Consider the following 22,982-nt stretch of genomic DNA (forward strand, 5'->3'; position numbering starts at 1 on the left):
ATTTAATTTTGATAAGTGGAGCTTTATTAGAAAGGTCTGTTTGTATTTCAGAATCTTACAAGGAAATCAGATTAAGTCAATTACAAAGAAAGCATTCATTGGTCTTGAATCCCTTGAGCATCTGTAAGTATTTTTCAGCCATTTTGCTCAGTATATAAATAATCTTTGCTCTTAGCAGAGGTTTTCATGACCATTTAAAGTGTTTATATAACTTAATTGTAGAAATGGTGACTGGTAATGTTTCATTTCTCTTCATTTCAGAGATTTGAACAACAATGCTATAATGTCTATCCAAGAAAATGCTTTTTCCCAGACTCGCTTGAAAGAACTGTACGTAACTTAAGTCTTTTTTGTCACTAATTAGATCATTATCCACACTTGTGCTTAAAGTGTGATGAATGTGACCCAGATGTTTCCCAAAGCACACAATCCAGGCAGGAAAAAAGAAAGTGTTAGCATTCAGTTATTTTAGTGACTGGATGTAATTTAAGAATAACATTGAAAAGTCCAGAGTGTATGGCTCCAAGACCTGTTTTTTTCCTGTGTTGCTGATGCATATAGTTAAAGAGACCTTAGCAACGCTGCTTATGCTTTATGTTTACCCTACTGTTCCTTTTTTATTCCCCTCTTCCTTTTTGGACTGTTGGAGACATGTGTTCTCTTGGGATGAGTTACAATTAAGGTATTATGTAATTTTTGGAGGTGATCTAGCACTTTCAGTATAATGGTCACAGAGGATGTCTCTAATCTGTTCAAACTACTAAAATGTTCCAAAACTGTTGAATAGTTATGATAGAAAAATACATATCATTTTAACGTTTTTTCATTCATGATTTAAAAAAATTGTTCTTATTTCCCAGGGGGGATTTCCCAGGGGTGGGATGGTTAGTTGGGCGTTGCTCTTAATTTTAAACTCTGGTGATTCGGATATTGAGCCACTGGTAAGAATCAATGGGCTATATCAACTTATCTTGCCTTGCCTGAAGGCTATTCAAAGGGAGGTCTGTGGACCAGAGCTGATTCATGACGAGAGAAGGATAGAAATTCAGAGCAAGCTTTTTAGAAAATTATAGAACAATTTGACCTTACTGTGACACTTCTGTTGAATTTTATAAGTATTGATCTATAACAGATTGGGAATTTAAAAAACTGGTCCTTCTCCACATATAGTTTGAGATGCACTGGAAGTATGTGAGTTCAAATTGCCTCGGTTTAGATTCTTGCCCCATTCTTTACAACTGTGTGTTTAGCCTAGGACTCAGTTTCCTTTCTCAGTATGGGAAGAGCACCACCCTCAGGCTTATGTGAAGATAAAATGAGATAATTTGTTTATGGAAGAAATGTTTATTGTCATCTGCTATGTAAGGTACTGTTCTAAATGCTAAAAACGCAGTAGTGAACAAGACAAAGTCTCTGCCTTCATAGCATATTACAAAATTCTGTTAGGAAGATAAATAGTAAACCAGTAGGTATATAATATCTCATCAGATAATAAATGTTCTGAAGAAAAAGCTGGGTCAAAGGTGTACAGCATGACAGGGATTGCTATTTTGAAGTAGGGAGGGAAGGCTTTTCTGAAGATAACAGCCTTTGAGCCAGGCCTTTAGTGAGATGAAATGGCAAACCATCTTATACTGGGCGAAGGGCATTCCAGGCACAGGGAAGAGCAAGTGAAAAGGCCCTGAGGAAGGAGCTTGCTTTTTGTGCTTGAAGAACAGCAGAGACACTGATGTGGCTGGAAGACAAGAGCAAGGGAAAGAATGGTAGGAGATGAGGTCAGAGACATAAACAGGCCTGATCATGTAGGGCCTAATAGGCGATGAGGAGTTAGGACTTTTTTCCCTCTAAGTGCATTAGAAAGCTTTTGAGGGTTTTGAGAAGATACTCCACACAGAGCCTGGCATATAGTAAAAGGTGAATAACTAAGATAATAACAAAAGTTAAAATGTCATGGAGATCATCTTTTGTTATTTTCTGCCAGATTCTTTTTTAAAATAAATTTATTTACTTATTTTTGGCTGCATTGGGTCTTCACTGCTGCACACAGGTTTTCTCTAGTTGCGTTGAGTGGGGGCTACTCTTCGTTGCGGCGCGTGGGCTTCTCATCGCGGTGGCTCCTCTTGTTGTGGAGCACGGGCTCTAGGCACGTGGGCTTCAGTAGTTGTGGCTCGCGGGCTCTAGACTGCAGGCTCGATAGTCATGGCGCATAGGCTTAGTTGCTCCTTGGCATGTGGAATCTTCCCGGACCAGGGCTCGAACCTGTGTCCCCTGCATTGGCAGGTGGATTCTTTTTTTTTTTAACATCTTTATTGGGGTATAATTGCTTTACAATAGTGTGTTAGTTTCTGCTTTATAACAAAGTGAATCAGCTATACATATACATATGCTCCCATGTGTCTTCCCTCTTGCGTCTCCCTCCCTCCCACTCTCCCCATCCCACCCCTCCAGGCTGTCCCAAAGCCCCGAGCTAATATCCCTGTGCCTTGCGGCTGCTTCCCCCTAGCTATCTACCTTACTACGTTTGTTAGTGTGTATATGTCCATGACTCTCTCTCGCCCTGTCAAAACTCACCCTTCCCCCTCCCCATATCCTCAAGTCCGTTCTCCAGTAGGTCTGCGCCTCTATTCCTGTCTTATCCCTAGGTTCTTCATGACATTTTTTTCCCTTAAATTCCATATATATGTGTTAGCATACGGTATTTGTCTTTTTCTTTCTGACTTACTTCACTCTGTATGACAGACTCTAGGTCTATCCATCTCATTACAAATAACTCAATTTCATTTCTTTTTAAGGCTGAGTAATATTCCATTGTGTATATGTGCCACATCTTCTTTATCCATTCGTCCGATGATGGGCGCTTAGGTTCTTTCCATCTCCGGGCTATTGTAAATAGAGCTGCAATGAACATTTTGGTACATGACTCTTTTTGAATTTTGGTTTTCTCAGGGTATATGCCCAGTAGTGGGATTGCTGGGTCATATGGTAATTCTATTTGTAGTTTTTTAAGGAACCTCCATACTGTTCTCCATAGTGGCTGAACCAATTCACATTCCCACCAGCAGTGCAAGAGTGTCCCCTTTTTTCCACACCCTCTCCAGCATTTATTGTTTCTAGATTTTTTTTTTTTTTTTTGCGGTACGCGGGCCTCTCACTGTTGTGGCCTCTCCCGTTGCGGAGCAACAGGCTCCGGACGCGCAGGCTCAGTGGCCATGGCTCACGGGCCCAGCCGCTCCGCGGCATGTGGGATCCTCCCACACCGGGGCACGAACCCGTGTCCCCTGCATCGGCAGGCGGACTCTCAACCACTGCGCCACCAGGGAAGCCCAATTTCTAGATTTTTTGATGATGGCCATTCTGACTGGTGTGAGATGATATCTCATTGTAGTTTTGATTTGCATTTCTCTAATGATTAATGATGTTGAGCATTCTTTCATGTGTTTGTTGGCATTCTGTATATCTTCTTTGGAGAAATGTCTGTTTAGGTCTTCTGCCCATTTTTGGATGGGGTTGTTTGTTTTTTTGTTATTGAGCTACATGAGCTGCTTGTAAATTTTGGAGATTAATCCTTTGTCAGTTGCTTCATTTGCAAATGTTTTCTCCCATTCTGAGGGTTGTCTTTTGGTCTTGATTATGGTTTCCTTTGCTGTGCAAAAGCTTTGAAGTTTCATTAGGTCCCATTTGTTTATTTTTGTTTTTATTTCCATTACTCTAGGAGGTGGGTCAGAAAGGATCTTGCTGTGATTTATATCATAGAGTGTTCTTCCTATGTTTTCCTCTAAGAGTTTGATAGTTTCTGGCCTTACATTTAGGTCTTTAATCCATTTTGAGCTTATTTTTGTGTATGGTGTTAGGGAGTGATCTAATCTCATACTTTTACATGTACCTGTCCAGTTTTCCCAGCACCATTTATTGAAGAGGCTGTCCTTTCTCCACTGTATATTCCTGGCAGGTGGATTCTTAACCACTGCGCCACCAGGGAAGTCGTCTGCCAGATTTTTAAAGTGGCTTGCTTATTTATTTTTTTGGTATCTTGAGATATTTTGAGTTATTTCTCCTAAGGCTTACTTTAACTTGAAAAGGCACAACTTACTGCATATCAGTATTACCTTTTTTTGGTTGTGATAATCTGAGGACCAGCAAGAAAGTTTTAACTCTTGTTAAGAGAAATCAGTTTAAAATATAATTTTTATAGGTGAAAGCAAATCTCATAGTTTCATTCTTCAGAGAGTCACTTGGTGATTTTTTGAGTTGGTTTGAAGAAGCTGCTAATGCAGGAACCCTAATGCAGCTTATTTACTGAGAAGTTTTAGTTGCTCTTGGTTACTTTAAATTTAAGTCATATTTATAATACAGAATTTCACATCAACATTTATTAAAGTATCTCTTAATACTTTTTGGTGTCCTTCACAGTGCTTTGCATAAATATTGGGGGGAGGTGGGAGAGTCAAATATGAATTAAAAATTGTTCTGCATTAAAATTATGTAATCATGCTAGAAAATTAGATAGTTAAACCGAGAGGGAGAGAAAGACCCCAAATCCCCAGTAATCAAAAGACAACCACTGTTGATATTTGGCATATATCTATCCATATACTTGCGGAGAGAATGCAGGATATACTCCATTAGGTACAGCAGAGTTCATTAGCACGTGAAGGGTGGAAAGATGCAAAAGAAACAGAAGTGAAGGGAACTAATGTGAATCTTGCAGTATCTGTGGCCAGACACTATGCTAAATGCTTTATTTAAAAAAAATTTTGAGGTAGGTGTTCTTAATCCCACTTTCCAGGAATAGAAACTGAGATTTTGGAGGCATTCGTTATCTTGCTGAAGGTAAGTAGTGGAATTAGGATGTAAGTCCATGAGGTAACTTATATCTAAGAAAGCATAAGTTAGACCATATCATTCCTCTGTTCTTAACCTTCCGGTGTCTTCCCAGCACACATAGGAAATAAACAACTCAGGTTCTTTCCTTAGTTTATAAAGCACTTGCATGGCCTGGTCCTTCTTGCCCATCTCTCTCACCTCATTCCCGTCACTGTCCCCTCACTTTCTGTGCTCTGGCTTCAGTGGCCTCCTTGCTTTTCACACTAAGCACACTAAGTATCTGCCTCAAGGTCTTTGTGCATAGTTTCCTCCGTCTGTGACACTCTTACCTCAGATCTTCATGTGATTTGCTCTCTTGATTCTTTCAGGTCTTTGCCCAAATGCCATCTCTTCAAAGAATCTTTCCTTGACTGCTTTATCTAAACTGGTAGCTGCTGTCTCTATGTCTCTGCCCAGCTTTGTTTTTCTTGACAGGACTTAACTTTCTGACACTATACTTTGCATTTGTTTGTTTATTGCTTGGCTCTAAATACATAAGCTTTGTGAGAACTGTAGTGTGACAGCCTAGAACAGTGCCTGGCATACAGTAGACTCAAATATTTCTCGGTGAATGAATGCATATAACATAAGAATTCTGAAATGCAAAAGGTAACTTTTGGCCTGCTTAATTAAAATTGCCCTTGATAAAGTATGGCTTTTGGGGTACCCTTAAAGACTGTTTGAAACTTCTTTGGAATCAGATCTTAGGTATTTTTATATCAAACTTTAAAATTACTTGAGAATTTTGGTGATGCACGCAAAGCAGGTTATAATGTTGTCAAAATCACTTGCTTTCCCTACTTCCAAGTGGATGAGACATTTAAGGGTCATTAAAATAAAACACTGACTTTTCACGTAAATTTTATAGGCCTCTTATAACCACAAACCATTTGTCAGTGGTTCTTAGTTTAGGTTGCTGTACACATTGCCACAGGGCTGAAATGTTTTTAGTCTTGATGAAATAATTTGAAAATAATTATATCCTCTCCACAACAAAGATGTCTCTATGTCCCAATATATATAGTAAGCTCTTCCCCAAATTTCTCTGGGAAAAATTTTAAACATCAAAAGTTTAAAGGACAGTACAGTGAACATCCATATGCCATTTACCTGGATTCATCAATCGTTAACTCTTTGCTAAATTTGTTACCTGTTGCTCTCCCTCCCTCCTTCATTCTTTCCCTTTCTCTCTCCTTCTGTCTCTCTCCCTCTTTCTACACACACTCATATATGTATATACATACACTTATTATTTTGCTTAACCAGTCGAAAGTAAGCTACAGACATCATGACACTTCACTCTTAAAATATCTCAGCATGTATTTCCTATGCAGGGTTATTTTCTTATATAACGACAGCAGTATTATCACACCCAATGAAGTTAACATTGATAAAATAATATTATCTAATATGCAGTCCATACTGAGATTTCCCTAATGTCCAAAAATGTTCTTTGTGTATTATATATTTTCTTAATGAAGGATCACGCTTTACATTTGGTTGTAATGACTCTTTAGTCTCCTTTAATCTAAAATAAATCCCTTACCCTTATTCCCCCTACCCCTTTTATTAGTGTCTTTCATGACACTGTCATATTTGAGGAAACAAGGCTGACAGTCTAAATTTGTTTTTTCATGGTTAGATCCAGGTTAAACATTTTTTTGGCAAGAAAAATGCTTAGGTGTGTAGTAAGCTTTTTTTTTCCTCTTAATTTATTTATTTTTGGCTGTGTTGGGTCTTTGTTGCTGCGCGTGGGCTTTCTCTAGTTGCAGGGAGCGGGGCCTACTCTTCGTTGCAGTGCGCTGGCTTCTCATTGCAGTGGCTTCTCTTGTTGTGGAGCACAGGCTCTAGGTGCGTGGGCTTCAGTAGCACATGGGCTTAGTTTCTCTGTGGCATGTGGGATCTTCCCGGACCAGGGCTCGAACCGTGTCCCCTGCATTGGCTGGCAGATTCTTAACCACTGCACCACCAGGGACGTCCTGTGTAGTAAGCTTTTAATGCTGGAGAAACTTGGAATGAAAAGTAAAGGGCGCTTCTTTTCCTTTTGTTTCTGCAGAATTCTGAACACAAGCAGTTTGCTCTGTGACTGCCATTTGAAGTGGTTGCTTCAGTGGCTGGTTGATAATAACTTTCAACATTCTGTGAATGTAAGCTGTGCACACCCTGAATGGCTAGCAGGGCAAAGCATCCTGAATGTGGATCTGAAAGATTTTGTCTGTGGTTTGTATTTTTGTTTTAATATTTTGTATATTATGCACTTACTATCTTAACAACGGAATTAAAAAAAATTTTAAATAGAATGCTTTCCTATTAGCATATCTATTTCCATTTCTTTAGATTCTTCTCTAACACTTTTTTTTTTTTTTAACATCTTTATTGGGGTATAATTGCTTTACAATGGTGTGCTCTAACACTTTTATATTGTAATTGTAGCTTAAATTTTGTGTTCTTCGACTTAATATATCATAAGCAGTTTTTTTCCTCAGTGTGTTCTTAAATGATCATTTAAAATACTGTCTGTATTATAGCATCTTTATGAATGTAGGCCTTTACCTTTTAGGGAGATTATTAACCTTAGAATAAATATCTAGTAGTAAGATTCCTGAATCAAAAAGTGTGAGTTTTTTTTCATGAATTCATTCAAAAGCATGATTTTATATTTAGTAGATCTTGAAAAGTGCTACCAGGTGTTTTCAAACAGGTAGCACTAGTTTATGTTGTCACCAGCAATGTATGAATGTACCAGTTTCATTTGGTTTCTTTTTTTTTGTGGTACGCGGGCCTTTCACTGTTGTGGCCTCTCCTGTTGCGGAGCACAGGCTCCGGACGTGCAGGCTCAGCAGCCATGGCTCACAGGCCTAGCCGCTCTGCGGCATGTGGGATCTTCCCGGACCGGGGCACGAACTCGTGTCCCCTGCATCGGCAGGTGGACTCTCAACCACTGCGCCACCAGGGAAGCCCGGTTTCTATTTTTGATGCATTTTCCTAAGACAGAAGCAGCAGGGTTTGGGAGTTTTTTGGAGGGGAAGGGGGACAGAGACAAGTTGTCATAGGCAAGTTGTCTTGATTCTAGCACTTAATTATAATTTCAAATATACATCTATATTGTTTTTTCTCAATTTGTAAATTTTTCTTTTACATTTACATTTCCTTTAAAATAACTAATTCCTAGCTTTACACAGTGGAACTTTTAGATTAGTGTATCTGTGTTGCATATCATTAGTAACTGATCATTTAGATACCTGTATATTGCCAGATGTATTTCCACAGTCTACTTAAAGATGCTTAGGACATTTGGAAGTTCAGGCACATAAAATACTTAAGTTGTTTTTACAAACTTTAAGGAAGAAAACAAAGAATCTAGTAATGATTAAATTCTGCTTACATTGCCATGAATGCCCTTCTGACTTTAGTTTTAAACATAAGCTTACACCATACAATTTATCTTCTTTTTTTAGTTATCACTTTTATGGCACAGTGAAATGTTACCCAGTGAAGACATTGGTTAAGAATTCATATACCTGCTTCTCTGAATCAGTCCAATAATATATTATTATTTATGAATCTATAGTTTATTAGCCAGTCCTAAGCCAGTCTTCATTTGGACATTTGACATATTTGGAATTTTTCACTATTTTAGGTGAAAGTTATGCACAAAGTACTTTCAAATAGTATGTTTTATTAATAGGAATACCTATTTTTTTTTTTTTTTTTTTTTTTTTTCTGCGGTACGCGGGCCTCTCACTGTTGTGGCCTCTCCCGTTGCGGAGCACAGGCTCCAGACACGCAAGCTCAGCAGCCATGGCTCACAGGCCTAGCCGCTCCGCGGCATGTGGGATCTTCCCAGACCGGGGCACGAACCGTTTCCCCTGCATCGGCAGGCGGACTCTCAACCACTGTGCCACCAGGGAAGCCTGGAATACCTATTTTTATATATGTTATATATACACACAAACACACACATACACATACACACAAGGGGTAATAGAATTAGAGCTTGTTTTAAAATTCTAATTTAGGTTTCTCCTTTTCTCAGTAACTGGTAATACTTAAGAAGTACATTCAAAGCATAAGTGACAGTAAGGGATGGTAGAAAGAGTGCTAAGCCCTGAAGTCTGAAAACCTGGGTTCCAGTCCAGGCTTAGCTGTGGACTTACATATCTTAGAGCAAGTCATTTGACCCTTCTGGGCATCATTTTCCTCATCTTAAAACACGGGAATTGGATTCTAGCTCTATAGTCCCTTTCAACCTTTACATGACATTTTGTAAACATAACATGCAATTTTACATTATTTGTTTTAAAATTGAATCTATAGAAGCAAAAATAAATAACTGACTTGGCTCCTGCCCCATTTTTTTCTCCTTAGATGATTTTCTCAAGCCGCAGATAAGAACCCATCCTGAAACCACAGTTGCTCTAAGAAGCATGAACGTGACTCTGACATGCACTGCAGTGAGCAGCAGTGATTCACCCATGTCTACTTTGTGGCGCAAAGACAGTGAAATCTTGTATGATGCTGATATTGAGAATTTTGTTCGTTATCAGCAACAAGCTGGAGAAGTTCTGGAATATACTAGTGTCTTACATCTTTTCAATGTAAATTTCACAGATGAAGGAAAATATCAGTGTATTATTACTAATCACTTTGGTTCTAACTATTCTCATAAAGCCAAACTGACTGTGAATGGTAAGAAATTATGCTCCCTGATAGTTTTGTGGTTAGAAGGATTTTTCATGTTTGATTTTTGAATCTTTGACCAAGAAAATTAGGATAAACCTGACATTGCGGGGGGATTCCTTACTGTTTTTGTCTTTAGGGTTATGACAGTATACAGACTGGATTGCTAATATACCCACTTACTGTCCCTAATCAGTCTTTGACTGAGGGGTAAAGGTGAATTCTGTGGCTCTAGGAGATGGGCTACTTTCACTTTTATTTATGCTTTTGAAAAAAAATTTTTTTTAATTCTCCATTTTCTTTCCAGAACCATAATTCTGTTCTAAAAACTATGAAATTTATTCCTGACATTGTTCACAGGCCGTCCAATAACTGGGAGTATTGAGAACATTTCTGGGTCCAGTGATCATTATCGTTGTCTAAATGTAGTCACACAAAACCATTTTTGAAAATAATGCTCTTTTTCATTGTGGCTGTGAAAGGAAAACACAAAACAGCTTGATTGATCTATCACCTGTTAGGCTGAATAACTACAACACTTCAGGCTTTGTGCAACCAAAAGATGTACATATGTCTTGATCCTGGGTTGTTTTATGAGATGTTTGAAGGCATAAATTTTTTTTATCATGCAGTTTCCTTGACAGCTTTGTAGATGTTTGTTTGGGAAGCACCATTTAGTCTCTTAAGTAAGAGAGTCATAGTACATATTAAGTTCTAAAATATATGTTCAAAAAGGTTTGTGGCTTCTGCTTTTTCTGTTCTTATCAAGGAGATCAGGTAGATTTGCCATGCATTCTAGAAGAGTCAGTCATCACTGTACTCCATGCCCTGAGGTTCTGGGAGAAAAGATGGCCTCTGAAGTAGTATTTATTGTCAATGCAGGGAGCATGTCTTCTCAAAGAAATGGAGCATTACAACAGTTGGTATTTTGCCTAATAGAGTCTCCCTTGTATGTATGTATGAGTGTATGTATATATATGTGTGTGTGTGTGTGTGTGTGTATATATATATATATGTGTGTATATATATATATATATTCCCCCCACCCACCCACTTTCTCTTGGTGATCTTTTTTGGAACAGAGATGCCATCTTTTCTGAAAACTCCAATGGATCTAACTATTCGCACTGGTGCCATGGCCAGATTAGAATGTGCTGCAGAGGGGCACCCTGCACCTCAGATTTCCTGGCAGAAAGATGGTGGTACTGACTTTCCTGCAGCTCGAGAGAGACGCATGCATGTCATGCCTGAGGATGATGTCTTCTTCATTGCAAATGTGAAAATAGAAGACATGGGGATCTATAGCTGCATGGCACAGAACATAGCAGGCGGCCTCTCAGCAAATGCTTCATTAATCGTGTTAGGTATGTTTATTGCTCCGTGGGTCCCTGCTTTTGTGGGAGTCTTTTTATTATGGATTGACTCTTGGTCTTAATGGCAAGAAGAATCTATGTTTGAGATTTTAGTTGGGATTCTTAAATCTTTGTTTCCTTGCTCTGCCAATTTATGCAGGGTTATGTCAGCCTAGGATATTAGTGGATCAGTAAACTGAAATCTGGGGAAATTCTGAGGGCAGAATTAGAGATTTTTATCCCATGAATTGAATATTCAAATCCCTTTGTCCTGTTATGTTTTCCTCTGTAAGTTTTCTACTTCATGTATATGTTTTTTCTACTATTCAGTAGTGAGTTTGCACTTTTATACTGCCTCACATACCTGCTTCACAGAGAACTTGAGACAATGTAACTTTCCCCCCAGTTCATTTTTTTTTTTTAAATTATAAGATGAAAAAAATGATCTGTCTTCTGGTTAGATTTCCTGTTTTCCTTCCAGTGTGCTCCTGTTAATCCTATCCTCTGGTAAAATGTCTTTTCCTCATAGATTTCCCCTGATAAGCCAGTTTGTTTTCTTATGAGAACACTTTTCTTTTTAAATAGGGGTATAGTTGTTTTACAGTGTTGTGTTAGTTTCTGCTGTACAGCGCAGTGAAGTAGAGTTCCCTGTGCTATACAGCAGGTTCTCATTAGTTATCTGTTTTATACATATTAGTGTATATATGTCAATCCCAGTCTCCCAATTCATCCCACCCCCCACCCTCTTCCCCCTTTGGCATCCATACATTTGGAAAACACTTTTCTTCATGGGACTCAAATTCAAGGTAAATTCTCTTTTCCTCTAGATGTTAGGGTTTTTAAAAATGTGTTGGTTTGTGTAATTGTGTAATCAGAAAAATAAGTTTATTGTTTATAAAATTTAAGATATGTAGAAAATTAGAAAAAAAGAGGGAAGGTCACTCAGACACCGTTAAAGATTTTGACATATTCTGGAGTTTTTAAACACTCATCTTGGGACTTCCCTGGTAGTCCAGTGCTGAAGGGTCCGCCTTACAATGCAGGGGATGTGGGTTCAATCCCTGGTCAGAGAACTAAGAGCCCACGTCCCTCAGGGGAACTAAGCCCGCGCACCACAACTACTGAGCTCACGCCTCAACTAGAGAGCCTGCCTGCCGCAAACTACAGAGCCCATGCTCTGGAACCCATGTGCCACAACTATAGAGCCTGCACGCCCCGGAGCCTGTGCACCACAAGTAGAGAAGAGAAAACCCACATGCCACAACTAGAGAGAAGCCCACGCGTGTGCTGCAAGGAAAGATCCCGCATGCCTCAGTGAAGATCCTGCATGCCACAACTAAGACCCGACACAGCCAAAAATAAATAAATAAATAATAAATCTTTAAAAAATCCCACAAAACTCATCTTGGGACTTCCCTGGCAGACCAGTGGTTAAGACTTGGCCTTCTGGGACTTCCCTGGTGGCACAGTGGTTAAGAATCCACCTGCCAATGCAGAGAACATGGGTTCGAGCCCTGGTCTGGGAAGATCCCACATGCTGCAGAGCAACTAAGCCCACGTACCACAACTACTGAGCTTGCGCTCTAGAGCCCGTGAGCCACAGCTACTGAAGCCCGTGCACCTAGAGCCCGTGCTCTGCAGCAAGAAGCCACCGCAATGAGAAGCCCACGTACCACAACAAAGAGTAGCCCCTGCTCACTGCAACTAGAGAAAGCCCGCACGCAGCAATGAAGACCCAGTGCAGCCAAAAATAAATAAATAAATTTAAAGAATGAAAAAGATCAATGAAAGAAATACTTATAAACAAAACAAAAGCTTTGCCTTCCAATGCAGGGGGTGCAGGTTCGATCCCTGGTTGGGGAGCTAAGATCCCACATGCCTCATGGCCAAAAAACCAAAACATAAAACAGAAGCAATATTGTAACAAACTCAATAAAGACTTCAAAAATGGTCCACATTAAAAAAAAAAAAATCTAAAAAAGAAAAATAAAACACTCATCCTTATGTGGTTATGTATGCCTGCTTTTTTCCACTTAATATTGTATCACAGGGTTACTGTGTCATTAAGTCTTCATGAATATCATGTGGCTGTGGTATAATTTACTTATTTTTCTGCTAGATTTTTAGATTTTTTTCCCTTTACCTTTAAAAATTACAACTAATTTTGTAATAAGCATTTTTGTATATAAATCTTTGAATTCTTTGCTTAGGATAGCTTGCTCAAGGTGTAATTCCTGAGATGAGATTTAGATTTTTTGAGGCTTTTGCTTTTCTGAAACATTAACTTCTAATCCTCCCACGAGCATATGAAAGTGCTTATTTCATCGTAACCTAATTAGTCTAATTCAATTAGGAATAAAACTGCCTAATATTTTTAAATGCATCTTTCTGTTAGAGACACCCTCATTTATTAGACCTCTGGAGGACAAGACAGTAGCCCGAGGTGAAACTGCAGTACTACAGTGCATAGCTGGAGGGAGTCCTGCCCCTCGCCTCAACTGGACCAAAGATGATGGACCACTGCTGGTGACAGAACGGCACTTCTTTGCTGCAGCCAACCAGCTTCTCATCATTGTAGATGCTGGGCTAGAAGATGCTGGGAAATATACCTGCATTATGTCCAACACCCTTGGGACAGAACGTGGTCACATTTACCTAAATGTGATTTCCACCCCCAATTGTGACTCTTCCCAGAGTAGCATTGGGCATGAAGACGATGGGTGGACCACAGTTGGCATTGTCATCATTGTTGTGGTCTGCTGTGTTGTGGGTACCTCTTTGATCTGGGTCATTGTTATTTACCACATGAGAAGGAAAAATGAAGACTATAGTATCACGAACACAGGTGAGTGGTACCCGGTTGACCCTTGTGGCTTATACCTGAGTCAGGAATGTAGTGTAGGATTTGTTGTTAAATATAAAAAACTAAGGAGCTTTGATAATTTATTTGTGATAGAAGGAAGAGTTTTTCTGTTAAAATGTCCTACTTTCTTGATATAATGGAACCGCTCTAGTGAATAAGCTTAAGAATTTGTAGACAGTCCCCCAAAACTTTGTTCTTTTAAACAGTTGCATGTGCACCTTCTTTCTTTAATACCTAAGGCTCATTTCCATTGTAATTTTCCTTTGGGGAAGAGTGGAGTCGTTATGACAGAGATCAGTCTTTCACACCTGTCCCCCACCCTGAAATCCTGTAAGAGAAGAGGTACAGCCAGATAGATTGCTAAAGTGTGTCTGTGGATAAGATTTCAGACTTCAGGTTTTTTTTCTTTTGGTAATACTTTTAAAATGAAGCTTGGGGGAGAATTCTAGTGAGAAATAATTTTCAGAGAAAATTCTAGGAGTTGTTGAATTCCTAGGTACATAACATTTTCCTGGCCATTAGTACCAAAGTAGAATACATTTGCAAGATAGTCTTCTGAGTTTTGGCTTAAATTGCCTAACTTTATTTGAGAGTTACAGATGTCTCTTTTACAGACGAGCTCAATCTGCCTGCAGACATTCCCAGCTACTTGTCTTCCCAAGGAACACTGTCTGAGCCACAGGAAGGCTACAGCAACTCTGAGGCAGGTAGTCATCAGCAACTTATGCCTCCTGCCAATGGATATTTACACAAAGGCGCTGATGGTAATGACTTTTTATCATCTGTGCTTACAATTTCAGCCTACCCTGTTTAGTTTTTTTTTTAAGTGTATAGTTTTCCACAGTAATCTGAAGCAATATTTTAAAGTAAGCTACTCAAAACATTTGCCCCATGCAAAATAGGATGAAAATTGACTAAAGTCTTTTTTTTTGAGTTTTTGAATTTTATTTTATTTATATTTTTATACAGCAGGTTCTTATTAGTCATCAGTTTTATACACATCAGTGTATACATGTCAATCCCAATCTCCCAATTCATCACACCACCACCACCATCCCCCACCGCTTTCCCCCCTTGGTGTCCATATGTTTGTTCTCTACATCTGTCTCAATTTCTGCCCTGAAAACCAGTTCATCTGTATCATTTTTCTAGGTTCCACATATATGTGTTAATATACGATATTTGTTTTTCTATTTTTGACTGACTTCACTCTATATGACAGTCTCTAGATCCATCCACATCTCAACAAATGACCCCATTTCATTCCTTTTTATGGCCGAGTAATATTCCATTGTATATATGTACCATATCTTCTTTATCCATTCATCTGTCTATGGGCATTTAGGTTGCTTCCATGACCTGACTATTGTAAATAGTGCTGCAGTGAACATAGGGGTGCATGTACCTTTTTGAATTATGGTTTTCTCTGGGTATATGCCCAGTAGTGGGATTGCTGGATCATATGGTAATTCTATTTTTAGTTTTTTAAGGACCTCCATACTGTTCTCCATAGTGGCTGTATCAATTTACATTCCCACCAACAGTGCAAGAGGGTTCCCTTCTCTCCACACCCTCTCTACCATTTGTTGTTTGTAGATTTTCTGATAATGCCCATTCTAACTGGTGTGAGGTGATACCTCATTGTAGTTTTGATTTGCATTTCTCTAATAATTAGTGATGTTGAGCAGCTTTTCATGTGCTTCTTGGCCATCTGTATGTCTTTGAAGAAATGTCAATTTAGATCTTCTGCCTACTTTTGGATAGGGTTGTTTTTTTAATATTGAGCTGCATGAGCTGTTTATGTAGTTTGGAGATTAGTCCTTTGTCCATTGATTCGTTTGCAAATATTTTCTCCCATTCTGAAGGTTGTCTTTTCGTCTTGTTTATGGTTTCCTTTGCTGTGCAACAGCTTTGAAGTTTCATTAGGTCCCATTTGTTTATTTTTGTTTTTATTTCCATTACTCTAGGAGGTGGATCAAAAAAGATCTTGCTGTGATTTATGTCAAAGAGTGTCCTTCCTATGTTTTCTTCTAAGACTTTTAAAGTGTCTGGTCTTACATTTAGGTCTCTAATCCATTTTGAGTTTATTTTTGTGTATGGTGTTGGGGAGTGTTCTAATTTCATTCTTTTACATGTAGCTGTCCAGTTTTCCCAGCACCACTTATTGAAGAGACTGTCTTTTCTCCGTTATATATCCTTGCCTCCATTGTCATAGATTAGCTGACCATCGGTGCGTGGGTTTATCTCTGGGCTTTCTATCTTGTTCCATTGATCTATATTTCTGTTTTTGTGCCAGTACCATATTGTCTTGATTACTGTAGCTTTGTAGTATAGTCTGAAGTCAGGGAGTCTGATTCCTCCAGCTCTGCTTTTTTCCTTCAAGACTGCTTTGGCTATTCGGGGTCTTTTGTGTCTCCATACAAATTTTAAGATTTTTTGTTCTAGTTCTGTAAAAAATGCCATTGGTAATTTGATAGGGATTGCATTGAATCCATAGATTGCTTTGGGTAGTATAGTCATTTTCACAATTTTGATTCTTCCAATCCAAGAACATGGTATATCTCTCCATCTGTTGGTATCATCTTTAATTTCTTTCATCAGTGTCTTATAGTTTTCTGCATACAGGTCTTCTGTCTCCCTAGGTAGGTTTATTCCTAGGTATTTTATTCTTTTTGTTGCAGTGGTAAATCGGGAGTGTTTCCTTAATTTCTCTTTCAGAGTTTTCATCATTAGTGTATAGGAATGCAAGAGATTTCTGTGCGTTAATTTTGTATCCTGCAACTTTACCAAATTCATTGATTAGCTCTAGTAGTTTTCTGGCGGCATCTTTAGGTTTTTCTATGTACAGTGTCATGTCATCTGCAAACAGTGACAGTTTTACTTCTTCTTTTCCAATTTGTATTCCTTTTATTTCTTTTTCTTCTCTGATTGCTGTGGCTAGGACTTCCAAAACTATGTTGAATAAGAGTGGTGAGAGCGGACATCCTTGTTTTGTTCCTGATCTTAGAGGAAATGCTTTCAGTTTTTCACCATTGAGAATGATGTTTGCTGTGGGTTTGTCGTATATGGCCTTTATTATATTGAGGTGGGTTCCCTCTATGCCCACTTTCTGGAGGGTTTTTATCATAAATGGGTGTTGAATTTTGTCAAAAGCTTTTTTTTGCATCTATTGAGATGATCATATGGTTTTTATTCTTCAACTTGTTAATATGGTGTATCACATTGATTGATTTGCATATATTGAAGAATCCTTGCATCCTTGGGATAAATCCCGCTCGATCATGGTGTATGATCCTTTTAATGTGTTGTTGGATTCTGTTTGCTAGTATTTTGTTGAGGATTTTTGCATCTATATTCATCAGTGATATTGGTCTGTAATTTTCTTTTTTTGTAGTATCTTTGTCTGGTTTTGGTATCATGGTGATGGTAGCCTCATAGAATGAGTTTGGGAGTTTTCCTTCCTTTGTAATATTTTGCAAGAGTTTGAGAAGGATGGGTATTAGCTCTTCTCTAAATGTTTGATAGAATTCACCTGTGAAGCCATCTGGTCCTGGACTTTTGTTTGTTGGAAGGTTTTTAATCACAGTTTCGATTTCATTACTTGTGATTGGTCTGTTCATATTTTCTATTTCTGCCTGGGTCAGTCTTGGAAGGTTATACCTTTCTAAGAATTTGTCCATTTCTTCCAGGTTGTCCATTTCATTGGCATAGAGTTGCTTATAGTAGTCTCTTAGGATGCTTTGTGTTTCTGCAGTGTTATAACTTCTCCTTTTTCATTTTTTGTTTTATTGATTTGAGTCCTCTCCCTGTTTTTCTTGATGTGTCTGGCTAATGGTTTATCAATTTTGTTTATCTTCTCAAAGAACCTCAAAAGCTTTTAGTGTTATTGATCTTTGCTGTTGTTTTTTTGTTTCTATTTCATTTATTTCTGCTCTGATATTTATGATTTCTTTCCTTCTGCTAACTTTGGGTTTTGTTTGTTCTTCTTTCTCTAGTTCCCTTAGGTGTAACATTAGATCGTTTGAGATTTTGCTTGTTTCTTGAGGTAGGCTTGTATTGCTGTAAACTTCCCTCTTAGAACTGCTTTTGCTGCATCCCATTGGTTTTGGATCGTCGTGTTTTCATTGTCATTTGTCTCTAGGTATTTTTTGATTTCCTCTTTGATTTCTTCAGTGATATCTTGGTAATTTAGTAACGTATTGTTTAGCCTCCATGTGTTTGTGTTTTTTACATTTTTTTCCCTGTAATTGATTTCTAATCTCATAGTGTTGTGATCAGAAAAGATGCTTGATATGATTTCAGTTGTCTTAAATTTACTGAGGCTTGATTTGTGACCCAAGATGTGATCTGTCCTGGAGAATGTTCCGTGCTGACTTGAGAAGAAAGTGTAATCTGTTCTTGGATGGAATGTCCTATAAATATCAATTAAATGTATCTGGTCTATTGTGTCATTTAAAGCTTCTGTTTCCTTATTAATTTTCTGTTTGGATGATCTGTCCATTGGTGTAAGTGAGGTGTTAATGTCCCCCACTATTGTTGTGTTACTGTTGATTTCCTCTTTTAGAGCTGTTAGCAAGTTGCCTTATGTATTGAGGTGCTCCTATGTTGGGTGCATATATAATTGTTATATCTTCTTCTTGGATTGATCCCTTGACCATTATGTAGTGTCCTTCCTTGTGTCTTGTATCATTCTTTATTTTAAAGTCTATTTTATCTGATAGGAGTATTGCTACTCCAGCTTTCTTTTGGTTTTCATTTGCATGGAATATGTTTTTCCATCCTCTCACTTTCAGTCTGTATGTGTCCCTAGGTCTGAAGTGGGTCTCTTGTGGACAGCATATATATGGGTCTTGTTTTTGCATCCATTCAGCAAGCCTGTGTGTTTTGGTTGGAGCATTTAATCCATTCATGTTTAAGGTAATTATCGATATGTATGTTACTATGACCATTTTCTTAATTATTTTGGGTTTGTTTTTGTAGGTCCTTTTCTTCTCTTGTGTTTCATACTTAGAGAAGTTCCTTTAGCATTTGTTGTAGAGCTGGTTTGGTGGTGCTGAGTTTTCTTAGCTTTTGCTTGTCTGTAAAGCTTTTGATTTCTCCATCAAATCTGAATGAGATCCTTGCTGGGTAGAGTAATGTTGGTTGTGTAAGTTCTTCCCTTTCATCACTTTAAGTATATCATGCCACTGCCTTCGGCTTGTAGAGTTTCTGCTGAGAAATCAGCTGTTAACCTTATGGGAGTCCCGTTGTATGTAATTTTTCATTTTTCCTTTGCTGCTTTGTTTTTTTCTTTGTCTTTAATTTTTGTCAGTTTGAATATTATGTGTCTTGGCGTGTTTCTCCTTGGGTTTATCCTGTATGGGACTCTCTGCGCTTCCTGGACTTGGGTGGCTATTTCCTTTCCCATGTTAGGGAATTTTTTGACTATCATCTCTTCAAATATTTTCTTGGGTCCTTTCTTTCTCTCTTCTCCTTCTGGGACCCATATAATGTGATTGTGGCTGCGTTTAATGTTGTCCCAGAGGTCTCTTAGGTTGTCTTCATTTCTTTTCATTTTTTTTACTTTATTCTGTTCCACAGCAGTGAATTCCTCCATTCTGTCTTCCAGGTCTCTTATCTGTTCTTCTGCCTCATTTATTCTGCTATTGATTCCTTCTAGTTTACTTTTCATTTCATTTTCATTTCTTGCATCTTCTCGATCTTTGCCTCCATTCTTTTTCCAAGGTCCTGGATCATGTTTACTATCATTATTCTGAATTCTTTTTCTTGAAGGTTGCCTATCTCCACTTCATTTAGTTGTTTTTCTGGGGTTTTATCTTGTTCTTTGATCTGGTCCATAGCCCTCTGCCTTTTCATCTTGTCTGTCTTTCTGTGAATGTGATTTTTCTTCCACAGGCTGCAGGATTGTAGTTGTTCTTGCTTCTGCTGTCTGTCCTCTTAGATGAGGCTATCTAAGAGGCTTGTGCAAGTTTTACTGATGGGAGGGACTGGTGGTGGGTAGAGCTGGCTGTTGCTCTGGTGGGCAGAGCTCAGTAAAACTTTAATCCGCTAGAGTGCTGATGGGTGGGGCTGGGTTCCCTCCCTGTTGGTTGTTTGGCCTGAGGCGACCCAACACTGGAACCTGCAGGCTCTTTGGTGGGCCTGATGCCAGACTCTGGGAGGGCTCACGCCAAGGAGTGCTTCCCAGAACTTCTGCTGCCATTGTCCTTGTCCCTTGGTGAGCCACAGCTGCCCCCCGCCTCTGCAGGAGAACCTCCAACACTAGCAGGTAGCTCTGGTTCAGTCTCTCTGGGGTCACTGCTCCTTCCCCTGCGTCCTGATGCGCACAGTACTTATGTGTACCCTCCAAGAGTGGAGTCTCTATTTCCCCCAGTCCTGTCAGAGTCCTGCAGTCAAATCCCACTAGCCCTCAAAGTCTGATTCTCTAGGAATTCCTCCTCCCGTTGCTGGACTCCCAGGTTCAGAAGCCTGACTTGGGACTCAGAACCTTCACTCCAGTGGGTGGACTTCAGTGGTATAAGTGTTCTCCAATTTGTGAGTCACCTACCCAGCCTTATAGGATTTGATTTTATTGTGATTGCACCCCTCCTACTGTCTCATTGTGGCTTCTCCTTTGTCTTTGGATGTCGGGTATCTTTTTTGGTGAGTTCCAGTGTCTTCCTGTCGATGATTGTTCAACAGTTAGTTGTGATTCTGGTGTTCTCGCAAGAGGGAGCGAGAGCACGTCCTTGTACTCCGCCATCTTGGTTCAGGCTCTAAAGTCTTAACAGAGGAGAAAATCTTCTGACAGAAAGGAGTAAAACACATCCTTAAACAAGGGATTGGAGAACACAGCAGAGGCTCCCAAACCAAAGTATTGTAGTAAGGAGATGCTCTAGAAACTTTCTTCAGGTGTCTTTTATCCTTTTCAGGCATGAGCACCCTTCAGACCATATCCCGAGGAGGTTGTATCTCCTGCTGACAGGTAGACATTCACTAAGGTTTAAAGGGCATTGATGATTCTCATCTTATATTGGAGAACATCAGAGAGATATAAAATAGTTAAGTGAACCTGACTTCTCAACACTACTTTTCCCGACTCCACTCTTCCCATAGGGAGTTACAGAACACAGGGAAGTGAATTAAGGGGTAGAATTCGGTTTGACTCCCATTTCCTCTCTCCAGCCATGTGGTCACCAACAAGTTACTTAAAAGCTGAGCTTTAATCTCCTCATTTTAAAAATAAAGAAACAATATTTTATAAAGCATTTCTCTCATGATTCTTAAATATTCTTTCCACAAATCTGTGTAGTACTTCAAGTAGTATACACATGGAAGCTCTATTCCATTATTTTGGCTTTCCATTGAAAGGGGGGTATTTCTAGCTTTTTTTTTTTTTTTCTTTTTGGCTATACCGTGTGGCTTGTGAGACCTTCCCTGGCCAGGATGGCCTCTAGGCGCGCAGGCTTCATTAGTTGTGGTACGCAGGCTCAGTAGTTGTGGCACATGAGCTCTAGAGCGCAGGCTCAGTAGTTGTGGCACACGGGCTTAGTTGCTCTGCAGCATGTGGGATCTTCCCGGACCAGGGCTCGAACCCATGTCCCCTGCATTGGCAGGCAAATTCTTAACCACTGTGCCACCAGGGAAGTCCCCCTCTAGCTCTTTAAAGAATACTTAAGCACCTCTACTTTTTGAAATTTGTAGGAAATAACACTGCTTTCTGGGTTAAACTTAATTACTTCCTGTTCTTTTCCAGTTCTAACATTCTGTTGCTTGAACATGAGTAAGTAAGTCTCTATTTCTCAGTTTCCTCTTTTTTTATCATTCAGTTTTCAAAGCACTTAATTGTTCAGGGAGCTCATTATTAAACTTTTACTTCTGCCAAACACACACTTGTCAGGCAGGACTTTTCACTGTCAGAGGCTTTCTCTAGGGGTCCTTTTAGCAATTAGTGATGCTTAACCTCTTGACTTAACAAAAGTTATGTGGGCTTTTGTGAAATAAAGTCATCAAAACCCCTTGTTCTCTGCTTTAGTTTGCTTAAGCCAAACATGTGTCTTGTAGCACAGTGCCAGCCTTATCTTGGCTCCCTTGATTTGCGCATGACCTTATCCAGGCTTGTCAAAGATGGCTTAATGTACCACTCAAGAGCATGGGTGCTGGAGCCAGAGGGCCTGAGTTTAAATTGCAGCTCTTCACTCAGAGTATGTCTTTGGGCCTTACCTGACCTCTCTGTGTTGTAGTTACTCAGTCTGTAAAATAAGGATAATAATAATACTTACCTCTTAGGGATGTTATAAGGATTAAATTAGTTAGTTCACAGCAAGACCTTGAAACTTCATCTGGTTTATAATGCAAGTTTTGAACAATTGCCAGATATGATGACAACTTTAGAGAAAACTAATAGTTGGCAAAACTGATTCCTTAACTGAAGGATGTTTGGGTTCTTTCCCATGTTGTCATTAGGTGGCACTGGCACCCGGGTTATCTGCTCAGATTGTTATGACAATGCTAACATCTACTCCCGGACCCGAGAATACTGTCCATACACCTATATTGCTGAAGAGGATGTTCTAGATCAGACACTGTCCAGCCTTATGGTCCAAATGCCCAAAGAGACTTATTTGGCACATCTTCCCCAAGATGCCACCACCCTGGAGAGCCTGGTATCAGCAGCAGATAGAGAGATGTCTGCCTTTCCCACCAACCATGAGAGGATAAATGAGAAGAAACTTTCCACCACACAGAAGAGCAGTGGTAAAGGGCACAGTGTTTTTTGTTATTTTGGTTTGTTTTCACTTTCACCTACTTGAGTTTTCCTTCTGTCATAAAGGTAGCACTCTCATTTGACAGAAGCAAACAAGTTGGTATAATGGAGTAATTAGCTACTATTAATTGATATAAACTAGAACCAAAGATTTTTAGAGATTAGATTTAGAAAGAAGTCTGGATCTGTAGGATGAAAACAGCTTTTGTGGGAGTAACAAGATCTTACTTCTAAAGATTCAGAAGCCATGTAGAAAAAGTTTCTATAAAGAAGTTTCATACAGGCACTACTTTTTTCTTCCATGTTTATTTAAATAATGGAGACTTGAAATGCTAAGGATATAATGATTTGGGCATAATTTGATGAAGATTTTCACTGAGAAGATTTAAAAATGTTTTATTTGGTTGCTGTTCTATCAGGTAAATGTTGAATGTCAGTATCACTTGGCAGGTATTTGCTTTCATCTGTGAAGTATTAC

General features: G+C 39.1%; 1 protein-coding gene across 10 annotated transcripts in view; it reads left to right on the forward strand.

Annotated features, from left to right (window-relative positions):
- LRIG2 (leucine rich repeats and immunoglobulin like domains 2) overlaps positions 1-22,982 on the forward strand; it is a 112,573-nt gene that overhangs the window by 38,279 nt on the left and 51,312 nt on the right. For 8 of the 10 annotated variants that reach the window (XR_004349702.1, XR_004349700.1, XR_004349703.1 and 5 more), the window contains 8 exons: positions 52-123; positions 262-330; positions 6,920-7,083; positions 9,232-9,552; positions 10,626-10,907; positions 13,291-13,740; positions 14,373-14,522; positions 22,204-22,494. Coding sequence is in view for 6 of the 10 variants with exons in the window: in XM_032630686.1 (XP_032486577.1) it covers positions 52-123; positions 262-330; positions 6,920-7,083; positions 9,232-9,552; positions 10,626-10,907; positions 13,291-13,740; positions 14,373-14,522; positions 22,204-22,494 (1,799 nt within the window). In the remaining 4 variants the exon portion in view is untranslated. The remainder of the gene's footprint in view (positions 1-51; positions 124-261; positions 331-6,919; positions 7,084-9,231; positions 9,553-10,625; positions 10,908-13,290; positions 13,741-14,372; positions 14,523-22,203; positions 22,495-22,982) is intronic. The other 2 variants (XM_032630692.1, XM_032630723.1) reach the window with 2 other exon arrangements.

Source organism: Phocoena sinus, chromosome 1 (genome assembly GCF_008692025.1).
Source record: "Phocoena sinus isolate mPhoSin1 chromosome 1, mPhoSin1.pri, whole genome shotgun sequence".
NCBI classification, from domain to species: Eukaryota; Metazoa; Chordata; class Mammalia; order Artiodactyla; family Phocoenidae; genus Phocoena; species Phocoena sinus.